This window comes from Anolis carolinensis, chromosome 6 (assembly GCF_035594765.1).
Source record: "Anolis carolinensis isolate JA03-04 chromosome 6, rAnoCar3.1.pri, whole genome shotgun sequence".
In the NCBI taxonomy this organism is placed as follows: domain Eukaryota; kingdom Metazoa; phylum Chordata; class Lepidosauria; order Squamata; family Dactyloidae; genus Anolis; species Anolis carolinensis.
Genome location: NC_085846.1, coordinates 28,581,475 through 28,601,343, shown reverse-complemented (window position 1 = coordinate 28,601,343; position 19,869 = coordinate 28,581,475). Strand labels below are relative to the sequence as shown.

The window sequence follows — 19,869 nt, the reverse complement described above, 5'->3', positions numbered from 1 at the left end:
AAACGTTATGAATGAACATGTAACAGTAGAAGTTGCTAAATCATAGCCTGAACTATCCTCTACACAAACTACTTTTCAACACAGTCACCATCAATTTGTACACATTTGCGCCATCGTTTAACTCAGACATCAAAATCATTTTGGAGAAATTCAGGGTCTCACTTCGTGACCCTTGATTTTAAAGTTGTTTTAACGTCTGATTCAATGACTTGAATGATGTTGAAACAGCTTTAAAATCAGTCGTTAAAAAGCAAGATGAATTTTTTGAAAATGGTTTTGATGTCTGGGTTAAACAATAATGCAAATGTGTACAAATTGATGGTGACTATGTTGAACAGTAGCTTTGTGTACAGGATAGTTCAGGCTATGAACTATCTGCTCTTATATATTCACTCATAACTTTTTTTGACACAGGATTTCCTATTTTACAATGAGGTTAATTTTTATTGCTGTGTACAAGTAAAAAAAAGAATTAAAGAAAAATATAATAAAACAAGCAATATAGATAAGGCTCTCATTTAACTGTAATTCAATCAATCCATAAAATAATCAAAGAAATAATACTTTAAATTATAAAAACTGGTTTTATAACACAGTGAAACAGTAAAACTGTGTTACACTAATTTAGGTTTATCTTTATTTCTCTTTATTTGCTTTTAATTACTATATTTCAATAGTAATACTAAGTCAATACATAGTTTATGATATGATATAATATGGGTTATAGTTAGAATTGTTTTAATAGTAACTCTCAAGCAACCAGGAACTACATTTATCCGGCATCTACCAATCTAATGGGTGCTGGATAAATGCATTTATTTATCTCTTATTTTAGTCACTTCATTTTTATTCACAGAACACAGCCAAACCATGAAATTAAAGAATAATAAGTAAAGGAAAAGGTTTTCCCCTGAAATTAAGTCTAGTCATGTACGACTCTGGGGGTTGGTGTTCATTTTTAAGCGGTACCTACTGATCTACCCACATTTGCATGTTTTCGAACTGCTAGGTTGGCAGAAGCTGGGGCTAAGAGCAGGAGCTCACCCCGCTCCCTGGATTCGAACTGCCAACCATTCAGTCAGCAATTTCAGCAGCTCAGCGGTTTACCACGCTGTGCCCCTGGGGGCAACATAAACATAATAACATAAAATTTAAAATAAATTAAATAGCCATAGAATAAAGCCAGAGGAAAAACCAATAGCAGCGGACAACAACAATTCAAGGATCTAACAAGTCTTCAATTAGTGCTGAAAATATCATAATTTTAATGCCAGGCAAACGTATGAAACTGTGCCACCACTGAAAACTTAGTACATATCCCTCCAGAATTTCACAGATGAAAACTGGAATATGTGATTAAAGTGGCAAAAATGATTAATGAAATAAACATGCAACAGCAGTTTGCCTGAGCCTACTGAGAAGGGCAAAATTTTTCTCCCTCTCCTCTTCCCCCTGCTGAGCTAATTGAGTGCAAATTGCTTTTATGTTTGAACTCAGTTCTTAGCAATTAAAGTTAAGGTGAGGACAAAGGGGAGATGTGACAGAGGAGAGAGAAACTGGGATATTTTGGTAGTTTAAAATGTGGGATGACAAAGGATTAATTGGGATTGTCACTGCCAAATTGACCACTTTTATTATTTGGTGAAGATAACTGTATTAGTGACCCATGAAGGATCAACCTTCATACAGCTGCCCTCCACGTCCCCAGCAAGCACTTCCTCATCCCCTTACATGTTGTATGAGGGTCTCCACAATTTTGTAGCGGTCGGGCATATGTGTCACCATGTCGGTCATGTTGTCCTCCGACGTTCTGACAAGGGTGGGACCAAACACCAGGGCAAGGTTACGGGGCTCCATCTGCAAAGCAAAGCAAACCTTTATGAATTGTTGTTTTTCCGAATAATTGGCAGCAAGCTTGGATGAAAAATGACAAATCTGTCTCCTGTCAAGAGCTCCGTTTTAGGCCTAGATAAATCCTCATTAAGGGGTTATGCAATTAGAAGTACACCCAACAGAGTGGGGACCAGAAGGCTAGCTCTGCTGCTATTGATATCTGGGGGGCATCTCAAGCTCCCATTGATTTTGAAGACTGGGAAGTTCTCAAACATGCAAAAATCCAGAACTAGGTTATCAATCATTCAGCTGGTGCAATTAATCCAAGCGTCTCAAGGGTTGGAGAAGGTGTATATTGCCTCATTTCCATCCCAGTTCCAGTGGGCCCTTGGTATCCACTGCAGTTTGGCTCCAGGACTCCTCATTGATATCAAAATTAATGGATGCTCGAGTCCCATTACATACAATGGTGCAGTAAAATGATGTCCCCCATATACAAAATGGTAAATAATAATAATAATAATAATAACTTTATTTATATCCCACCATCTCCCAGAAGTGACTAAGAGCGACTTACAGAGAGCACATAATAGTGTCATAAAACACATAAAACACGAGTAACATTCATAACAATAACAATATCAATTAACATAAAACAACACTTACAAAACAGCCCAACTCAAATTAAATAAAATACTCAATGAAACATAGCAATACCTACTACTAAAATGGGCACTATAACAACATAAAACATCCCATCCCATTAAACTCAATGTTTGCTTTTGGCATTCAAAAAAATATTTTCAAGGTCATGGTTTCATTTAAGGAAAACTAAACAGAAATCTGGGAAAGGCATTCTTGAAGCTCATTCACAGCACATAATTCTAGTACTATGCTACTTTAATTGCCGTAGTTCCGTCTTATAAAATTCTGGGATTTGTAGCTTACTGAGCACTGGATTACTCTGGCTGAGAAGTGTAGATGCCTTTCCCTAAACTTCAACTGTCATATCTTCATTGGATAGAATCATATCACTTAACATGAAATTATAGTGCTATAATTCTATAATGTGAATGGCTCCAGGGCAGGTAGGTTTTGGTTTACAATAACTGTGGTAATTCTGTAACCCTTCTACCATGTTGCAGCAGTAGCTTTTTCTCAATGAAGTTGGATTTATTTGAGTCTGGAATGGAGTGTATCAAGACATGGATTCTGTGACAGTGATTAACTCCTGCTGTTCTTTTAAGAAGACACAGTTCATAGGTAAAAGTAAGGTTTCCCCTTGACATTAAGACTAGTTGAGTCCAACTCTGGAATGTGGTGCTCATCTCCATTTCTAAGGCAAAGAGCCAGCGGTGTACGTAGATGAACCTAGGTCATGTGGCCGGCATGACTGCATGGGGCGTTGTTACTGTCCCACTGAAGCGGTACCTATTGATCTACTCACATTTGCATGTTTTCAAACTGCTAGGTTGGCAGGAACTGGAGCTAACAACAGAAGCTCACCCCTCTCGTGGATTCAAACTGCTGATCTTCTGATCAGCAAGTTTTGCAGCCTTTGCTAACCTGCTGCCCCACCAAAGAAGAATGAGAAAACGGGAGAGGAGATGAAGGTAAGCCTGGGTCAGTGGTTCTAAACCTGTGGGTCTCCAGATGTTTTGGCCTTCAACTCCCAGAAATCCCAACAGTTGGTAAACTGGCTGGGATTTCTGGGAGTTGTAGGCCAAAATACCTGGGGACCCACAGGTTGAGAACCATTGTTCTAGGTAGTGCTATTTTGCCAGATTGTCTTTTGATCTGCCAACTCCACTTCGGAGTCTGTTCAGGGACTTCCAAGTTGCCCATTCTTGGTTTGCCTCTAGAAGAAGACACTTGTGGGCGGGGAGGGGGGCAATCCAGTTGGGATTGCCTGATTTTGCTGCCCATAGGGATAGTCTTGCTGTTGGTGGAGGAATATTTGGAGAAGTGGTAGTTCTCATGAAGCTCCTCCTTGATTTGAGTCTACTGGCAGGAGGCTGAGAGCCATACAGTGGGTGATTTTCAGTGTCCAACCTTTTCTCTCTCACTATTGGCAGCAACTTCCCTATATCAGCTTTTTTTCAAGTTATATTCATAGATACTATTTTTAAAACCTAACTCTATATTTAACAAAATATGCTTCGCTCTCTCAAGTAGCACATTACTTCCAGAGTTGGCTTTTATGTGTGCTGCACTGAAAACCAGAAACAGATGAAGGAAAATGTGTATTTCAAAAAAATAGCTGGCAACAATGTGTGCATAAGAACACTTTCTTCTTCTTGACCATATGTTGCGGATTGGCCAAATGTATTTTTATTATCAGGAATCAACAGTGAGTAAGAAATAACTTCATAGCAACTGTACAATTTCTACAAAATGAGGTATTCATGTCTCAAGGAACTGGAGAACAGGCAGAAAAAGAGAATAGTATCTACTTGGCCTTATCTCTGATTATATTATGGCTCTGCCCTCTGCCTCTTCGTGCTTAATGGGCATGGTCCTTTCTGGATAGTTTCACTAAAATATCTATCAAGTTCTAGCTACCCTGTTTTCCCAAAAATAAGACATCCCCTGAAAATAAGACCTAGTAGAAGTCTTGGAAGCATGCCCGCTGAACAGAACACCAGAGCATGCAGGATCAATAAATGTATGTACCATAGATTGTTGTACATTGAAATAATGGTAGTAACAATAAATTCTTGATAGGATTCACAGTTTGTCTGGTTATGCTGGTTTTTGATGACAACTACTGTACAATATATAATAAATGTTCAATTTTTTTGTTCAACAATAAATGTGAACTCTTCTTCATGGAAAAACAAGACATCCCCTGAAAATAAAACCTAGCGCATCTTTGGGAGCAAAAATTAATATAAGATACTGTCTTATATTCGGGGAAACAGGGTAGCATTGGTAAGGAACATTGGAGCTTGTAGTCCAACAACATCTATAAGGCCTCATTAGTTCATCCGGCTATGGGAACCTATGATATCTAGAGTCAACTGATCATCTGTAGCTTTTGCTTAAGCCTTAGGGCCCTTCAACACAGCCATATAACCCAGAATATCAAGGTAGAAAATCCCACAATATCTGCTTTGAACTGGGATATCTGAGTCCATACTGCCATATATTCCAGTTCAAAGAAGATAATGTGGGATTTTATTCAGCTGTGTGGAAGGGGTCTTAGTTACTTTTTTAAAACATGCCTTTCTTGTTACTTTATCCTTAGTTAATTATTATGATAGTACAGTTTTCTTAAAACTTGTAACAGTCAGTGAACAGATGGAAAATGACAATTAAGCCACTTTCCAAACTGCTTTAAAGTAGGCTACTACTCCAATCTGTCACTGTCTAGACCAGACTTGTCCAAGCCATAGGCCAGGACTGCTATGAGTGCAGCCAAACATAAAATCCTAAACTTACTTAAAACATTCTGTCATTGTTTTGTTTTGTTATTCAATTGTGTAATTCTTGTGTGCAACCTTTGTAGATGACAACTTTTAGAATAAAAATATATATTTACAAGTTTTATTACTTAAGTACAGTAGAGTCTTGCTTATCCAACGCTCTGGATTATCCAACGCAGTATGCCCTTTTATTAGTCAATGTTTTTGTAGTCAATCTTTTCACTACATTATGATGTTTTGGTGCTAAATTTATAAATACAGTAATTACTACATAATATTGCTGTGTACTGAACTGCTTTTTCTGTCAAATTTGTTGTAAAACATGATGCTTGGGTGCTTAATTTGTAAAATCATAATGTAATTTGATGTTTAATAGGCTTTTCCTTAATCCTTCCTTATTATCCAACATATTCACTTATCCAATGTTCTGCTGGCCCGTTTATATTGGATAAGTGAGACTCTACTGTACATTTTTATATCAGTGATCACAAACTTGTGACCTGCTTGACAAGTTTAAAAGAGTCTCTCAACATGGTGGCAGATAATTAAGATTTTTATCAAGGACACTTTCTTATCAGTAGAAGCCGATATAATAAAAATGCACAGACCATTATTATTATTATTATTATTATTATTATTATTATTATTATTATTATTATCATTATTATTATTATGCTCACCAGCTGTCGTTAATGTTCCTGCATTTTATGTGTGGGCCAAGACAATTATTCTTCTTCCAATGTGACCCACAGAACCCAAAAGATTGGACACCCCTGGTCTAGACTATAAACATTATAATCTCCAACTAAAATTCATAGAAGCTGTATCTGAAGATAGGTCTTCCATATTTAAACTCAATTGTCTACTCTCTTTTTTGTAGTGAAAGTGTCAGCAAAGGTTACCTTATTCTTCTCAGAATGATCTGCAATTGTTTTTAGATGCCCAACAAGGAATTTCAGAGTCTCATAATAATGGACTGGTAAGTCCCGAATCTGAAGTAGAAGCAGAAGAAAAACAGCAAAAACTGGTTAAATTTTCAGCCTTTCATGCAAAGTAAGATTATTATTTCAGTCCAGCTCTGTTCCGCATATTCTAGTTTTTCTTAAGAACTCTCCATAATTTATTGGCATATAAATTATTTCACAATGATATTGTAAAATTATAGAGGAATATGTATGCTTCTGAATTCCAGTCCTCTTCCTTCCTCAAAAGCTTGCAAATTCCTATGTTGAGTTTCATTTGTTTCCCCAAAGACATAGTCTTATTTGCTTTAACAATATGGCAACATCTATTTACAATTGCTCTCACGAGAACCTTGAGTAGCAGATCAATTAGACTCCAGGATCTCATGGGAATTATGTTTTTCTCCATCTTGTTGCAATATTGTCTTAACAATATTTCTTTAACAATATGATTTAACATTTCCATCCCCACTGATGAAATGAAGCAGGTCTTGTCACACCTGGACTTCTTTTAATTTATAATGCACAAATATACATGCATAAATTTTGCCATCAGGTTGTTGTTGTTGTTGTTAGTATTATTATTATTATCATCATCATCATTAATAACTGTATTTCTATACTGCTTTTCTCACCCCTGGGAGGACTCAAAGTGGTTTACAACATAATAAATGGCAAAATTCAATGCCTCACATATGTATAAAATCTATCACATATCTAAATCAAAAACATATAACTGGATTAAACCATTAAAACTGTAAAAACATCAAACATAGACAAACACATAAAAAACAAGTCATTGCAGCAATTAGCATAGATCCCTTCTCTCTCCCCCCCCCCCCCATCTTCCTCTCCATAGAGTTTCAACATTTCCCCCCTTTATAATGATCTTATCTATGAATCCACCCTTGTGGTTCTTGCTTTTCCCCCTCCAAATGCTATTGCTGGTTTCCAAAGGCAAAGGAACATACAATTCAACCCATGAAATGACAGCTGCACACAACTTGGGAAATTAGGGATGTGCTCATATATGGAGTGCACCCTTCTTTTTGTTCCCCAGAAAGTGAAAAACAGTTGCATCTTCATCATGTAAATAGGTTTGTGGATAGAGCCTAAGGGCAAGAAAACAGTCCCCTGCACCCCATCCAAAGTGGGACATAGCACATTAGCTGCATTTAAGCAGATACATGTCACTAGCACAGTGGTTCAAGGACCACTTTGACCAGGGACTAATCTTCAACATTAGTACCAAAAAGATTACAAATCAGTTTTTGATCAACTTTAGATTCAATTTGGTTATTTGGGGTGCTGATTCAGAAAATTACATTGGATAGACCACATCAGCTCTAGTTTCTGATGCAGAACATAAGCTATCCCGTAGTAGCCATCTGCTCGCCTACAGAAAACCATATTTAATAATCTAGAGCTGACATGGTCTATCAAATTCGATTTTTGAACCAGCACCACAAATAACTCCAAGAACAGGCCTAAAAACGAAGACACCAAGGTGCCCCCGCTTCCAGGCACCATAGGAAAGGTTCCACTCAGGGGGAGGGAGGAGGAGAAGCAGCGGTCAGGAGGCTTGTTGTCATGCCTTTCATGGGTAATCAGCCTATCCCCACTTGACATCCCTGTTGCCTCAGGACTATAAGAAGGTTTTGTGAGCCCAGTCACTCTCGTTGCAACGGTGTAATAACCGTGAGGCCACAGACCATATTTTAGTTCTTAGGGACTACTGGTGGTCCATAGAGCGCAGGTTGAGAGCCACTGCATTAACAGGATATTGCTCTTTAATTGCATGGACTCAAAAATGGTTAAATATTAATACCAAGTAGATATACACTCTGAACACACCAATCTTGTTTGATTTTGGAAGCTAAGCAGCTTAGGCCCTGGTTATTACTTAAAAGGGATACCAACAGGCAGAGTTAGAAAAGAACCTTGCCTGAAAGCTGCTGTCTGCATTGACAATACTGAACTAGATGGACCAACAGCATGTTAATTATAAACAATCTTCCTATGCTTTAACCTAAAAAAAATCTCAAAAAACCAATTTAAATCCTTGTACAGTTGAGTCTCACTTATCCAACATAAACGGGCCGGCAGAATGTTGGATAAGCGAATATGTTGGATAATAAGGAGGCATTAAGGAAAAGCCTATTAAACATCAAATTAGGTTATGATTTTACAAATGAAGCACCAAAACATCATGTTAGACAACTAATTTGGCAGAAAAAGTAGTTCAATATGCAGTAATGCTATGTAGTAATTACTGTATTTATGAATTTAGCACCAAAATATCACGATATATTGAAAACATTGACTACAAAAATGCGTTGGATAATCCAGAACATTGGATAAGTGAGTGTTGGATAAGTGAGACTCTACTGTATATGTTGCAGAGAGATTAAAGGCTGCCTGTATAGCTTTTTTGGACTCCTACAGCAGCTTTTATCAATAAAATAACATAGACACCTGTTTTTCCTTAACACTTCACTATTATACCTATATAAAATATATAAAAACAGTATGGAGAGAAGATAGGATCAAGGCAGTCTTCATCCACTTGGCAGGTTTCACATTCCAAATATCTGAGATAAAATGAAAGGCAGCACACTCTTCTCTGATCTGCTGGGTAGACTCTGAATTTATACTGGATTTGTCTCTCCATATTTTTTCCTTTAGTACAACCACAGGTTCCTTTCACGGTTGGCACCCTCTCCTTCCATTTGAACAATACTCAGATCTTTAGTGATCCCTACTTGACATGAGAATTTGTGTGTGTGTTTCAGGAGTGACTTGAGAAACTGCAAGTCGCTTCTGTTGTGACAGAATTGGCCATCTTCAAGGACGCTGCCCTGGGGATGTCGGGATGTTTGATGTTTTACCATCCTGTGGGAGGCTTTTCTCATGTTCCTGCATGGGAAGATGGAGCTGACAGACGGGAGCTCATCCCACTCCCCATATTCGAATCGCCAACCTTTCGGTCAGCAGTCCTTCTGGCACAAGGGATTAACCCATTGTGCCACTGGGGGCTCCTGACATGAGAAATGTAAGTGTCTCTTGGTACTTCATTCAATTCTAGATTATGTTATTTGTAGCTTACAGATCTTTTAAAACTATAACTCCCATGATTCCATAGCATTAATAGTTACCTGCATTAATTCTAAAACTTGGCCCCTCCGGGTGTTTTAGACTTCAACTCCTACAATTCCTAACAGTCGGTAGGCAGTTAGGAATTGTAGGAGTCAAAGTCTTAAACACCTGGAGGGTCCAAAGTTTGCCCATGCCTGGTGTAGATGCACCCTTAGTCACAAAAGCTTGTACGACCAATTTCTTGATTTCAATGAGTCCCAAAATCGCTACAAGATCCTATGTTGAAAGCAGAGCAATTATGTGAAGTTTGTTTGATAGCAACATAAGCTAAGGTAAGAATGCCTACGAGGAAGACAGTTTCACTGCCTACAGTTGTGTTTTATTGTTTACAATCCAATTTAAGGTAATAAAGTGTATTTGAAAAAAGTCACATATTATGTTTATTTTCTGTAATTTTGTATATTGGTATTCTTCAAGAGATGGGACTGTTTTACCATGCCATTTCTCGAATACTAACAATCGTGTTCGTTGGGTTTGATTCATTTCATACGTTATTATGAAACATATCATTTTATGAGTTATGAAGTTTTATTATATTGCTGAGTGGTGATTTATATTGTATTTCATATGTTAAAGAAAAAAATTCATGTCAGGAGCAAACATGAGAAACTGCAAGTTGCTTCTGGTGCGAGAGAATTGGCCGTCTGCAAGGATGTTGCCCAGGAGATGCCCGGATGTTTTGATGTTTTACCATCCTTGTGGGAGGCTTCTCTCATATTCCCACATGGAGCTGGAGCTGATAGAGGGAGCTCATCCGCGCTCTCTCTGGGTTGGATTTGAACCGGCAACCTTCAGGTCAGCAACCCAACCTTCAAGTCAGCAATCCTGCCAGCATAAGGGTTTAACCCACTGAGCCACCAGGAAATGAGAATATTATAATTGACTTCGCAATATATAGATGGTCGGGTATTTTTTAAGTAGTTGCATCTCAACCTGGTTTGAAATATGCTGGGTATTAAGTGCAGTGTCAAGTTTTCTGTATATCTTCATTACTGTGCTGGTCTCTTCCTTTTCTTTCTCTCCTTCTCACTTCCTCTCTCTCCCTCTCTCTTTTACTCCAATCTAAGCCCCTATACTTACTTACTTACTTATTTACGGCTACAGATATGGGGCTTGTGCAGTATGCACCATGTGAACAAATTCTTCCCAAAAGTGTTGAACAGTGTTTTGTGTTCATTTGAAATACATCCATTTTCTATGCCCACATTTCAAATGTGCACATTTTTTCAGATTTCCCCACCAGTATCCATCAATATGAGGATTCTGGAGCACCCACCACATTGATGGCCTGGCAAGTGTAAATATTAAAAAGTTTATGGAACCTTTCACTGAAACTGGATTTGTGACACATCCCCATCCTACCTCTCAAGGATTGTCACACAAGGCAAAAGAAGAGACATGTGTATTTCTCTCTTATGTCATAAAGGAAAAAGCATTAACCAAGGGGGACATTTCCCTTTCCAAAGGTACATACCAGTTTGCGCAAAGTCTTCATCCTTTCGCTGGCATCTTCAATCCGGTTGGCTTCAATAAAGTCATTGTATTTATCTTTTTAAAAAGAAAAAAGGGCATCCATGACTGATAGTTGAAAAAGCCATAGCAAAGTTAGGGTCGGGCTAGCACAGAGGGAAACCGCCAGCTATTTAAGATCCTGTCAACCGGAAGGTTGGCAGTTCAAGCCGGGTCAGGGTGAGATCCCACTGTCAGCCCAGCTTCTGCTCACCTAACAGTTTGAAAACAACAATAGAAATAGATGTCCCTTTGCCAGGGAGGTAAAAGGCTTCCTGAAAAACATGCCGGCAAAAATCTGACCAGGAAAGTCGTCCATGGACAGAGAATGTGGGAGGTTGATATGTAGACACCCCTGCACCTTGGAGGACACTGAATGATCTTTTCTCTCTTTCTTCTAATGCTAGAGCCAGGCAATAAATGAGAGGGTTACTAAAGGGACATCCAGAATAGTGAAGGCAACTTGAACAGTTCTTCTGAGAACCCTGCTAGCCTTTAGGTTGTCCCTGTTTTCCCAATGTCTGTCTCTGCACTGCAAATTCATCAGCGTCCTTTACCCAGAATTCAAAAACCAATATACAATACTCCAAAATCCCAAATTAGCCACATGGATGACATTTTTGCTTTCTGATAGTTCAATGTACCAAACTTTGTCTCATGCATAAAGTTACCTTCAGACCATGTTTATAAGGTATATAAAAGGTAAAGACATAAGTTTCCCCTTGACATTAAGTCTAATTGTGACCGACTCTGGGGGTTGGTGCTCATTTCTATTTCTAAGCCGAAGAGCCGGCATTGTCCATAGACGCCTCCAAGGTCATGTGGCCAGCATGACTGCATGGAGTGCCATTATCTTCTCACCGGAGCAGTACCTATTGATCTACTCACATTTGCATGTTTTCTAACTACTAGATTAGCAGAAGCTGGGGCCAACAAGGGAAGCTTACCCCACTCCCCGGATTCGAACTGCCAACCTTTTGGTCAGCAAGTTCAGCAGCTCAGCCGTTTAGCCCACTGTGCCATCGGGGGCATATATATGGTGTGTGTGTGTGTGTGTGTATATATATATATATATGGTATATATATATGGTGTGTGTGTGTGTGTGTGTGTGTGTGTGTGTGTATGTATGTATGTATGTATGTGTATATATATATATATATATATATATATATATATATATATATATGGTATATATAACACATAAATAAATGTTGCATTTAGACATGGATGCCATTTCTAAGATATCTATTTATATATCTATATGTAAACAGAAGTAGTCCAAAAATTAAATTCAAAATCCAAAATATAGTCCCAAGAATTTTGGATAAGGAAATAGATCGGTTTCATTTTCTAGCTGTCAAATGCTGACAGAAGAGAGGCATGGGCTGATATCAACCTAGTGAACTGAACAAACAGTACTTGACATGTCCCATCTATTTTGTTTATTATTTAACTGTCTGGTAGAGATATTTTAGAGAGGTATTAAGACATAATTACTCACCATCTGTAAACAAGGGTTCTGGAAGCTTCCGGAAAAAAGATTTCAAGAGACTACTGATGACGTTCAGGTCTTGCCACCTCTGTGCATTGAAGGGGGAGAGAAAGAAATAATTGCAATTTGCATGCCAGATTTCTCCCCGAGATTTATAAATGAGATGAGAGACCATGAACTCAAAGTATTAACAGACGCATTTTCACTGCTCTAAGCTACTCTTCATTTTTGGTCATGCTGCCAAGGCTTTGTAAAGAAATTATTAATATGGATAGACTACTAAACTTTGTTACCAGATAATGATAGCTGTTCCTCATTAGCAGAAAATGTGTCTGAGCAGAAGTAGGTGCTGAATCTCAAGTTGAAAAAATGCCACGCTTGAGGACAGAAAACTTACAACATGTGGCAGAGAATTCAGCTCCCAAGAGTCTCAATTAGACATTTTTTTGAAGGAGGCAAGCTTTAAAGTTGCTAAGATATCCCTAAAAGGGACTTAATAAAGTCCTCTGACACCTCAAACGCTGAAGACATGAATGGGTAAGATTTCTAGTGGATAGGACAGGATGCAGTATTATCCTTCTCGTGTTTGGTGGTAGTTAAGAGGTTGGTGCTACTTAATATTTTTTCCTACATAGTGAGGTTTGACAGCAAGCAGCGGGAAACAGAAGACATGCAAGCACTGTCCTCACCTCATCTTGGAGGTTGATTTCGGCTGACCCTTTGTTGAGCTGATCCTGCAGACTGGACACCACAGCGTTGTTTCCAGGGACCCGGTAGATGCCCATATATTCCAAGCCCTTGTCTTCCACCACCTTACAGCATGCTTCCACTATTAGAGGGACCTTCTGCGGGAAGCAAAATGCACATTTTTTTCAATCACTACATTCTGAAGTTTCTTTTAGATCTGTATTGTATAGATATTGCACCAAACTCCTTAGATCAGCGGTGCCAAACTCATTTTCATTCACATCAGCCTTATAGTTGCCTTCAAAGGGCCGCTGAATCCATGGACAAAGCATTAGTGGATGCAGAGAGCCAACTATAATTTTTTTACACAGTGGTCGATGCTATTTAGTTTTTACCAAATTTGGTTCCCCAAGATGTCATGAACTGATTACACTATGTAACAAAATTTGAAAAAAAATATGTTCCTGGTTTGAAAGTGTTATTTCCTGTTTAATTGTGTGGTACTTGCTTTGAAAGTAGTTGTTATACCCCAGAAACTTCATTTTTGTGGCTGCCACAAACTATGTTGAATTGGTTGAGACTCAATGAAATATTTATTGAAAAACTATAGCAAAATGTGCTGCAGGATGTCCCACAAAAACAAAGTTTTTGCAGGTTTATAAACCTTTTCCATGTTTTTATGATAGAACCAATTAAGAAATGACATTTATAACCCAGGGACAAAAATCATGTTACATAGTGTTATCCGCATGCGGACTGGGCATAATGGGAATCGCAACCCAACAGCACTTGTGTCTCTGAGGTTGGGGAAAGGTTAAAGGGCATTTAAAGTCAGTCATAATATCTAAATTATGTATCTAAATTCTGACTCAACACAACAAACTGCAGCCTTTTAGATGTTACTGTATCACAATTCCCATCAGCTCTAGTCATGATGTGTAATGATGTGGAATACAGGAATTGTAGTCCAGCATCTGGAGGTCCACATAAAATGACATGGTAGGCTGAATTCAGTCTGCGGGACTTGAGTTTGACTTGAGTTTGACACATGTCTTAAATGTACCTTAAGTGGCAAGTGCAAGTAAAGGATCTTTGGAAAAGAAGGTATCAGGCACATTGTCCTGTTTATCATAGAAATAGGTAACATGCCCGTTTTCCACAAGCAGGGGATTTTATCCAAGTCCTACCTTGTTGTCAGGAGCTTGCTGGCAGTCTTCTAGTCGCACCCCAAAGGCTCTTGGAACAGGTTTCTTATTTTTCTTCATTATATTGATACTCCAAGGAGCTTTCTGATGAACATTGTCATCTGTACATGATAAAAAAAAGTTCAGTGGCTATGAAGAGAAAACAAAGGAAGAGAGAAAATAGTGCATTTCGAGCAGGTGAAAAATTACCACTCAAGGTTCTGTGTAAGGCAGGTTTATGCAAAAAGGTTTGGCAGGAAAATATTCTGGTGAGTTTTCCCTGTCATGAAAGGAGGCAGGGAAGGATGTAGGTTGAGTAAAAAATAAACAGTCCCAATTTGGCATGGAAATGACACAGGGAAAAGAACAACAAAAGGGAGATATGAGATCTGGATTCATTTGGATGGAGCTATATAAGTATGATAATAACTGCAGAAAAGGGCCTGTATCTGGTAGCTGCCAAGGTGGTATTTCTTTCTGGTGGAAACTCACACACATGCAAACATTTACATCAACATTTCTTAACATAGCTTTCCCTGCATGTGGGACTGCAACTTCCATCATCCATAATCAAAGGTTGGCCATTTTGAACACATTCCCCATGTATTGTATTAGCTGCACTGTTTACAGTCAGTTTCTAGCCACAATTCATAGTTCTGATGTTGGAATTTAAAGTTCTATATTACTTCAGATCAATTTACCTGAAAAATTCCCTACTCTATGTTCCTGTCTGATTACTAAGGTAATCTTTGAAGGATTCCCTCTGTTATGATATGTAATTTATCAATAGTGGCTCTTCATCTGTGGAATGCCTTCCCAAGGGGAATCCATGTGGTTGACAGATGGCACATACACACATCTCCTCCGTAATAAAAATCAGACTAGAGGTACTCAGTCCTTGATTCTTACTCTTATTGTTGGTCCTTCTATTTAATTTTAAAGTCTTTAATTACATCTCAAACTTGATTATATTGTATCTCAAAGAGATATACATTATATAAACACACACACAGAGTGATTCGCCCAAGTCATTACCTCTCAGTGCAATGGCATCCTGTCGTGGGGAGCGGGGTGGGCCTGTTCCTAATTGCTTCTGCAATTCCGACTTCAACCCTGGGGTGCGAGGACCTTTTGGAGAAGAGTCTGGTTTGGTCCCAAAGGCGCTGCAAGGGGAGAACAAGCAATGCACAAAGTTATGGGTTAGGTTTAACTGCCACCACCTCCAGTGCAATATACTGGCTTTGGTACCAAACAAAGCTAGAGATAAATTTCAAAACTCTTTTGTGGTTAGGTTGACAACTAATAAAAAGTATGGCATATTCTGGGATGACTAATGCATATAACACCATGTAACACAATTTTTGTTCCTGGGTTATAAATGTTGTTTCCTAATTGGTTCTATCATAAAAACATGGAAAAAGTTTATTGAACTGCAAAAACTTTGTTTTTGCAGGAGATCCAGCACATTTTGCTATAGTTTTTCATTGAAAGTCTCATCCAGTTTCAACCAATTCAACATAGTTTGTGGCAGCCACAAAAACAAAGTTTCTGGAGAATAACAACCACTTTCGAAGTAAGTACTGCATAATTAAACCGGAATAACACTTTCAAACCAGGAACAGAAAAAAATCAAAATTTGTTACATAGTGTGATCCACTGCACCAGTAACGTCTACTGTTACAACCAAACTCAATGCTACAGTTCTTGCCCCAGATAACTATCAGAACATTTTAACACAGATTTGTGCAGTGGGGGCTGTCTTAAGAACTGCATTATCTGAAATTTTGAAGATTGCACCACTATCATTCTAATGTTGTTTAGAGGTGATTCATAACACTGTTTTCAGTTCTATCTGGGGACCCTATTCTCTAAGGAGAATGAACTGAAAAGTAGTCAACAACAGGAGAAGCTGAAAGTAATACAACAGGAAAGTTACTAGGGTATAACTGGACTCAATACGAGTGAAGCGTAGTTGAGATGGCAATCAGACTAATGGGATTAATGCTTTTCCTGGATACCAGAAATGGTGGTACAAAATGTATGTGAGAGTAGGAAGAATACCAAAAAAAAGTTGAAACTGGTTTCTTGAGTACCAGGGAACCCTGGTGAGCAGAAATTGAGCCAAATGAGGGTTTTTTAAAATGTATTCTATATGAAAAATGCATGTGGCCTTTTTGCATATTAAATGGTCTGCAGAGAAAGGAGGCCTGAACAGAACAGAAATAAAACATTTTTTTGCACAGAAATCATTTATGTCGATAAAACAAGTTTCTAACACAGAATACATAATTTTTCTAAGGAGCTTATTTTCTATCCAGAAAAATGCAATTTTATTGCTGCATGGGATAAGTCCTAAACTATGAATATTCTTCAACAACTTAGAACTTTTTATGAGTTTCTCACAGTAAAGAGAAAAAATATTATTATTTGTCAAAATAATTTTGATGAAGATTTACATCCTTTGTGAGTGGCAGCCTATTGCCTTGAACACTGGGACCAGAATCATACTAAAGCAAACTTATCCTGGTGGAAGAAGTTACATTTCTGAAACAACCATTGCTCACCCCTCCTCTAGAGGGAAAGAATCCCCCAAAGGATGAAACGATGTATAATAAGACAATTACCTCACTTTCCTGTAATCATTTAGCTTCTTATTAATTAGTGCTTGGCTTGCAAACCCAGGGTCCTAAAGAAAACAACAAAAATAAAGGGAGGGAGGAGAGATACAGAAAATATTAACTGTCAGCTCAAAGTCACCAAAATTCAACCAATCTCTCCTTATTTTCTCTTGCCTCCAATGACTATCTTTTTCCACCCCTCACCCCCAAAGACTGAAGCGCAATTCAACTGCTCCTTTAACCAGCTGTCTCCTAGATCCTTTTAAGTACATCTAATAAAAATGTTTGGACAGTTCCAACAACCCCTTCATTTGTTTTTTTCTATGTTGCAGACTATAAGGCCAATTTATACATTCCAACTGAAGTCAAGTGGAGAAAAATATGCTGCACAGGATAAAGGGAGAAACATGGTCTCTTACTATTCACAGGGAGGGTGTAAGTATGTCCTGGCATTTTTTTTTGGCAGGGCATGGGGTGCATTCGAACTGCTAACTACAACCCCATGGTCTGAAAATGTTACACAGCTGGCATGGGCACTGACTCTGCTGGTTGGGAGAATCTGGGAGCTGTAATCTAAGAAAGTAGCATTTCAGGTTTTGGACTGCTCAATATATAAACAGTGTTAATTGTAACTGAAGGTCATACATGCCCTAAAGGCAACAGATCCAAACTGATCTTGGAAGCTAAGCAGGGTCAATTCTGGTTAGTACATGAACCGGAGATTGCCAATGAATACGAGGTGCTGCAGGTTGTATTTCAGAAAAAGGAATTGACAAAACTACCCTGAGAATTCCTTGCCTTAAAAAAAAAGATGAACTTTATGGGATTGCCACAAGTCAACATATAATGTGAAGGTATATAACAGTAATTGAATTTGATCAGTTGACCAAAAGAGGGTGCTATAAGCCAACTGGAAAGGATTCTAGTATCTAATGCAATAGCACTCTGCTAAAAGCCAACTATGATCTAAGTAAGGTTGGTCATAAAATCAGAAACTCTTTTTCTCCCTCTAGAATAATTTATTCCCTTGCATCACTTCCAGCTAATGGGGAACATTCCCTCCTCCAAAAAAACACCTAGACTGAACTCCACTTGCCCCTGTACTTCCCAATATTAACAGGCCCGAGTACAGAATAAAAATACTGCTTCATCAGAAAACTAAAGAAAGGTATTACATTTTATTCACTAAACAAATGGGCAATGAGTATCATCCAGTACATTTCAAATTCCAGGAACATTTACCCATCCTGCCAACTCATCTAATCAGCTTCCCCATAACTGCTGATTATTTGAAAAATTCTCCCAACCGGAACCGGAAATATTAAAACAAATTAGAAAACCCTGATACGTGGGCATCTAGGATGGTGAAGGCAAACATTTAGTCCTTTAGCTGTTTTAGACTGCAACTTCCAAAAATCTGCAGGATTATAGGTTTTCCACCTCTATTCTTAACCTCACATTCATGTTGTTGGGTCAACAACAGAAGAACTGCAAGCACAGTCAGAGGTTTCTTTGAAGGAAGCTGCGTTTCAGGCAGAGTGGTGGTTTGTCTCTTGCACGAGAAGTTCCTGTCACTGCTACTCGACAGAAACTTCTGCCTTCTTACATGAAAGCCCTCCAAAGAGCGTGCTTCTTTGGAAAGCGTCCACTGGGAGGAGGCTATATTTCCATTCAGCTGTTGCAGCACCACAAAGTAGCTACAGATCCTTGCGTGCCATGGGAGATCTTTGGCTGCTCATATAGCAAGGCATGCTGCTAAAAGAAGGCTCACTGGGGGTCTGCAATGGACTTCTTCAAGGCCCATTGATAGAAAAAACAGAAGGCTGCTAACACAGCTGAGCTTGAAAACGTTGGGAGCTACATGTCCAAGGATAGTGATTATGTTGTCTGGGAGAATCTGGGTGATATATTGCAAAAGGACAACCACTGCATGCTTTGTAATTGAGGCGCGTTGGCAGAGAACCAGCCACTGCCAATTCTCACCTCGCCCTCGGCTTTGCTACTCTCCCTGATGACTTTAATCCAGGCCAGCATATCATCCCGATCCTCGGCCTGAAAGAGACATTCACAGAAGTCAGCGGTCGTCAGGCGAAAGACGTGCTTCCTCTTGGTGTCACTGTAGGAGATGTCTACCAGGCACGCTCGGATGCTGATTGGCGGCTGCTCCTCCTCACCTGGGGGCGGGGCTATGGCCACGGCCTCCCGCCGGTCCTTGCATAAGTATAGCGAGTGGACACGCAGAACAGCGAAGACCCGCTTCCACTGCCGGATGCCTCCGCCAACTTTCTGCAGAGGGATTTCGGGGAATAGGGAGGACATGAATTGGGTGGGAGAAGTGATAAAGAAAGTAGAAAGACAGAGAGGGGAGGTGAAGACAAAGCACAGAGAGAACCAGTGAGAGAGGCAGCAGGGTTTGCACATTTCGGTACCTGGTGCAAATACTGGCACACAACACATCCACCTCCATGGATAAATATCTTGTAAATTTTATCTTGTAAATCGCCTAGAGCATCTTGGATGGAGGGCGATTAATAAGTAATTAAATGATGATGATGATGATGATGATGATGATGATGATGATGATGATAAATAGACACTAATGTCAAACGACAGTTCAAATCCTAGTAACTATGAGTGCATCTATGGTGCAGAATTGATGTCACTTTACCAACCATGGTTCAATACTATGGAATCATAAGAGTTACAGTTTAAAGTTTACGTGAGGGGAAGTCATAGGGAGGAGGGAGCAAGCTTATTTTCTGCTGCCCTGCAGACTAGGACATGGAACAATGGCTTCAAACTACAGGAAAGGAGATTCCACCTGAACATCAGGAAGAACTTCCTCACTGTGAGGGCTGTTCGGCAGTGGAACTCTCTCCCCCGGACTGTGGTGGAGGCTCCTTCTTTGGAAGCTTTTAAGCAGAGGCTGGATGGCCATCTGTCGGGGGTGCTTTGAATGCGATTTCCTGCTTCTTAGCGGGGGGTTGGACTAGATGGCCCAT

General features: G+C 39.1%; 1 protein-coding gene across 7 annotated transcripts in view; it reads right to left on the bottom strand.

Annotated features, from left to right (window-relative positions):
- Nucleotides 1–19,869, bottom strand: part of arhgap23 (Rho GTPase activating protein 23) — a 224,433-nt gene that overhangs the window by 26,893 nt on the left and 177,671 nt on the right. For all 7 annotated transcript variants that reach the window (XR_010007237.1, XM_062984338.1, XM_062984339.1 and 4 more), the window contains exons 12-20: nt 18,851–19,153; nt 16,874–16,935; nt 15,285–15,412; nt 14,253–14,371; nt 13,068–13,223; nt 12,388–12,466; nt 10,851–10,924; nt 6,161–6,250; nt 1,732–1,857 (exon numbers count right to left, since the gene is read on the bottom strand). Coding sequence is in view for 6 of the 7 variants with exons in the window: in XM_062984338.1 (XP_062840408.1) it covers nt 1,732–1,857; nt 6,161–6,250; nt 10,851–10,924; nt 12,388–12,466; nt 13,068–13,223; nt 14,253–14,371; nt 15,285–15,412; nt 16,874–16,935; nt 18,851–19,153 (1,137 nt within the window). In the remaining variant the exon portion in view is untranslated. The remainder of the gene's footprint in view (nt 1–1,731; nt 1,858–6,160; nt 6,251–10,850; nt 10,925–12,387; nt 12,467–13,067; nt 13,224–14,252; nt 14,372–15,284; nt 15,413–16,873; nt 16,936–18,850; nt 19,154–19,869) is intronic.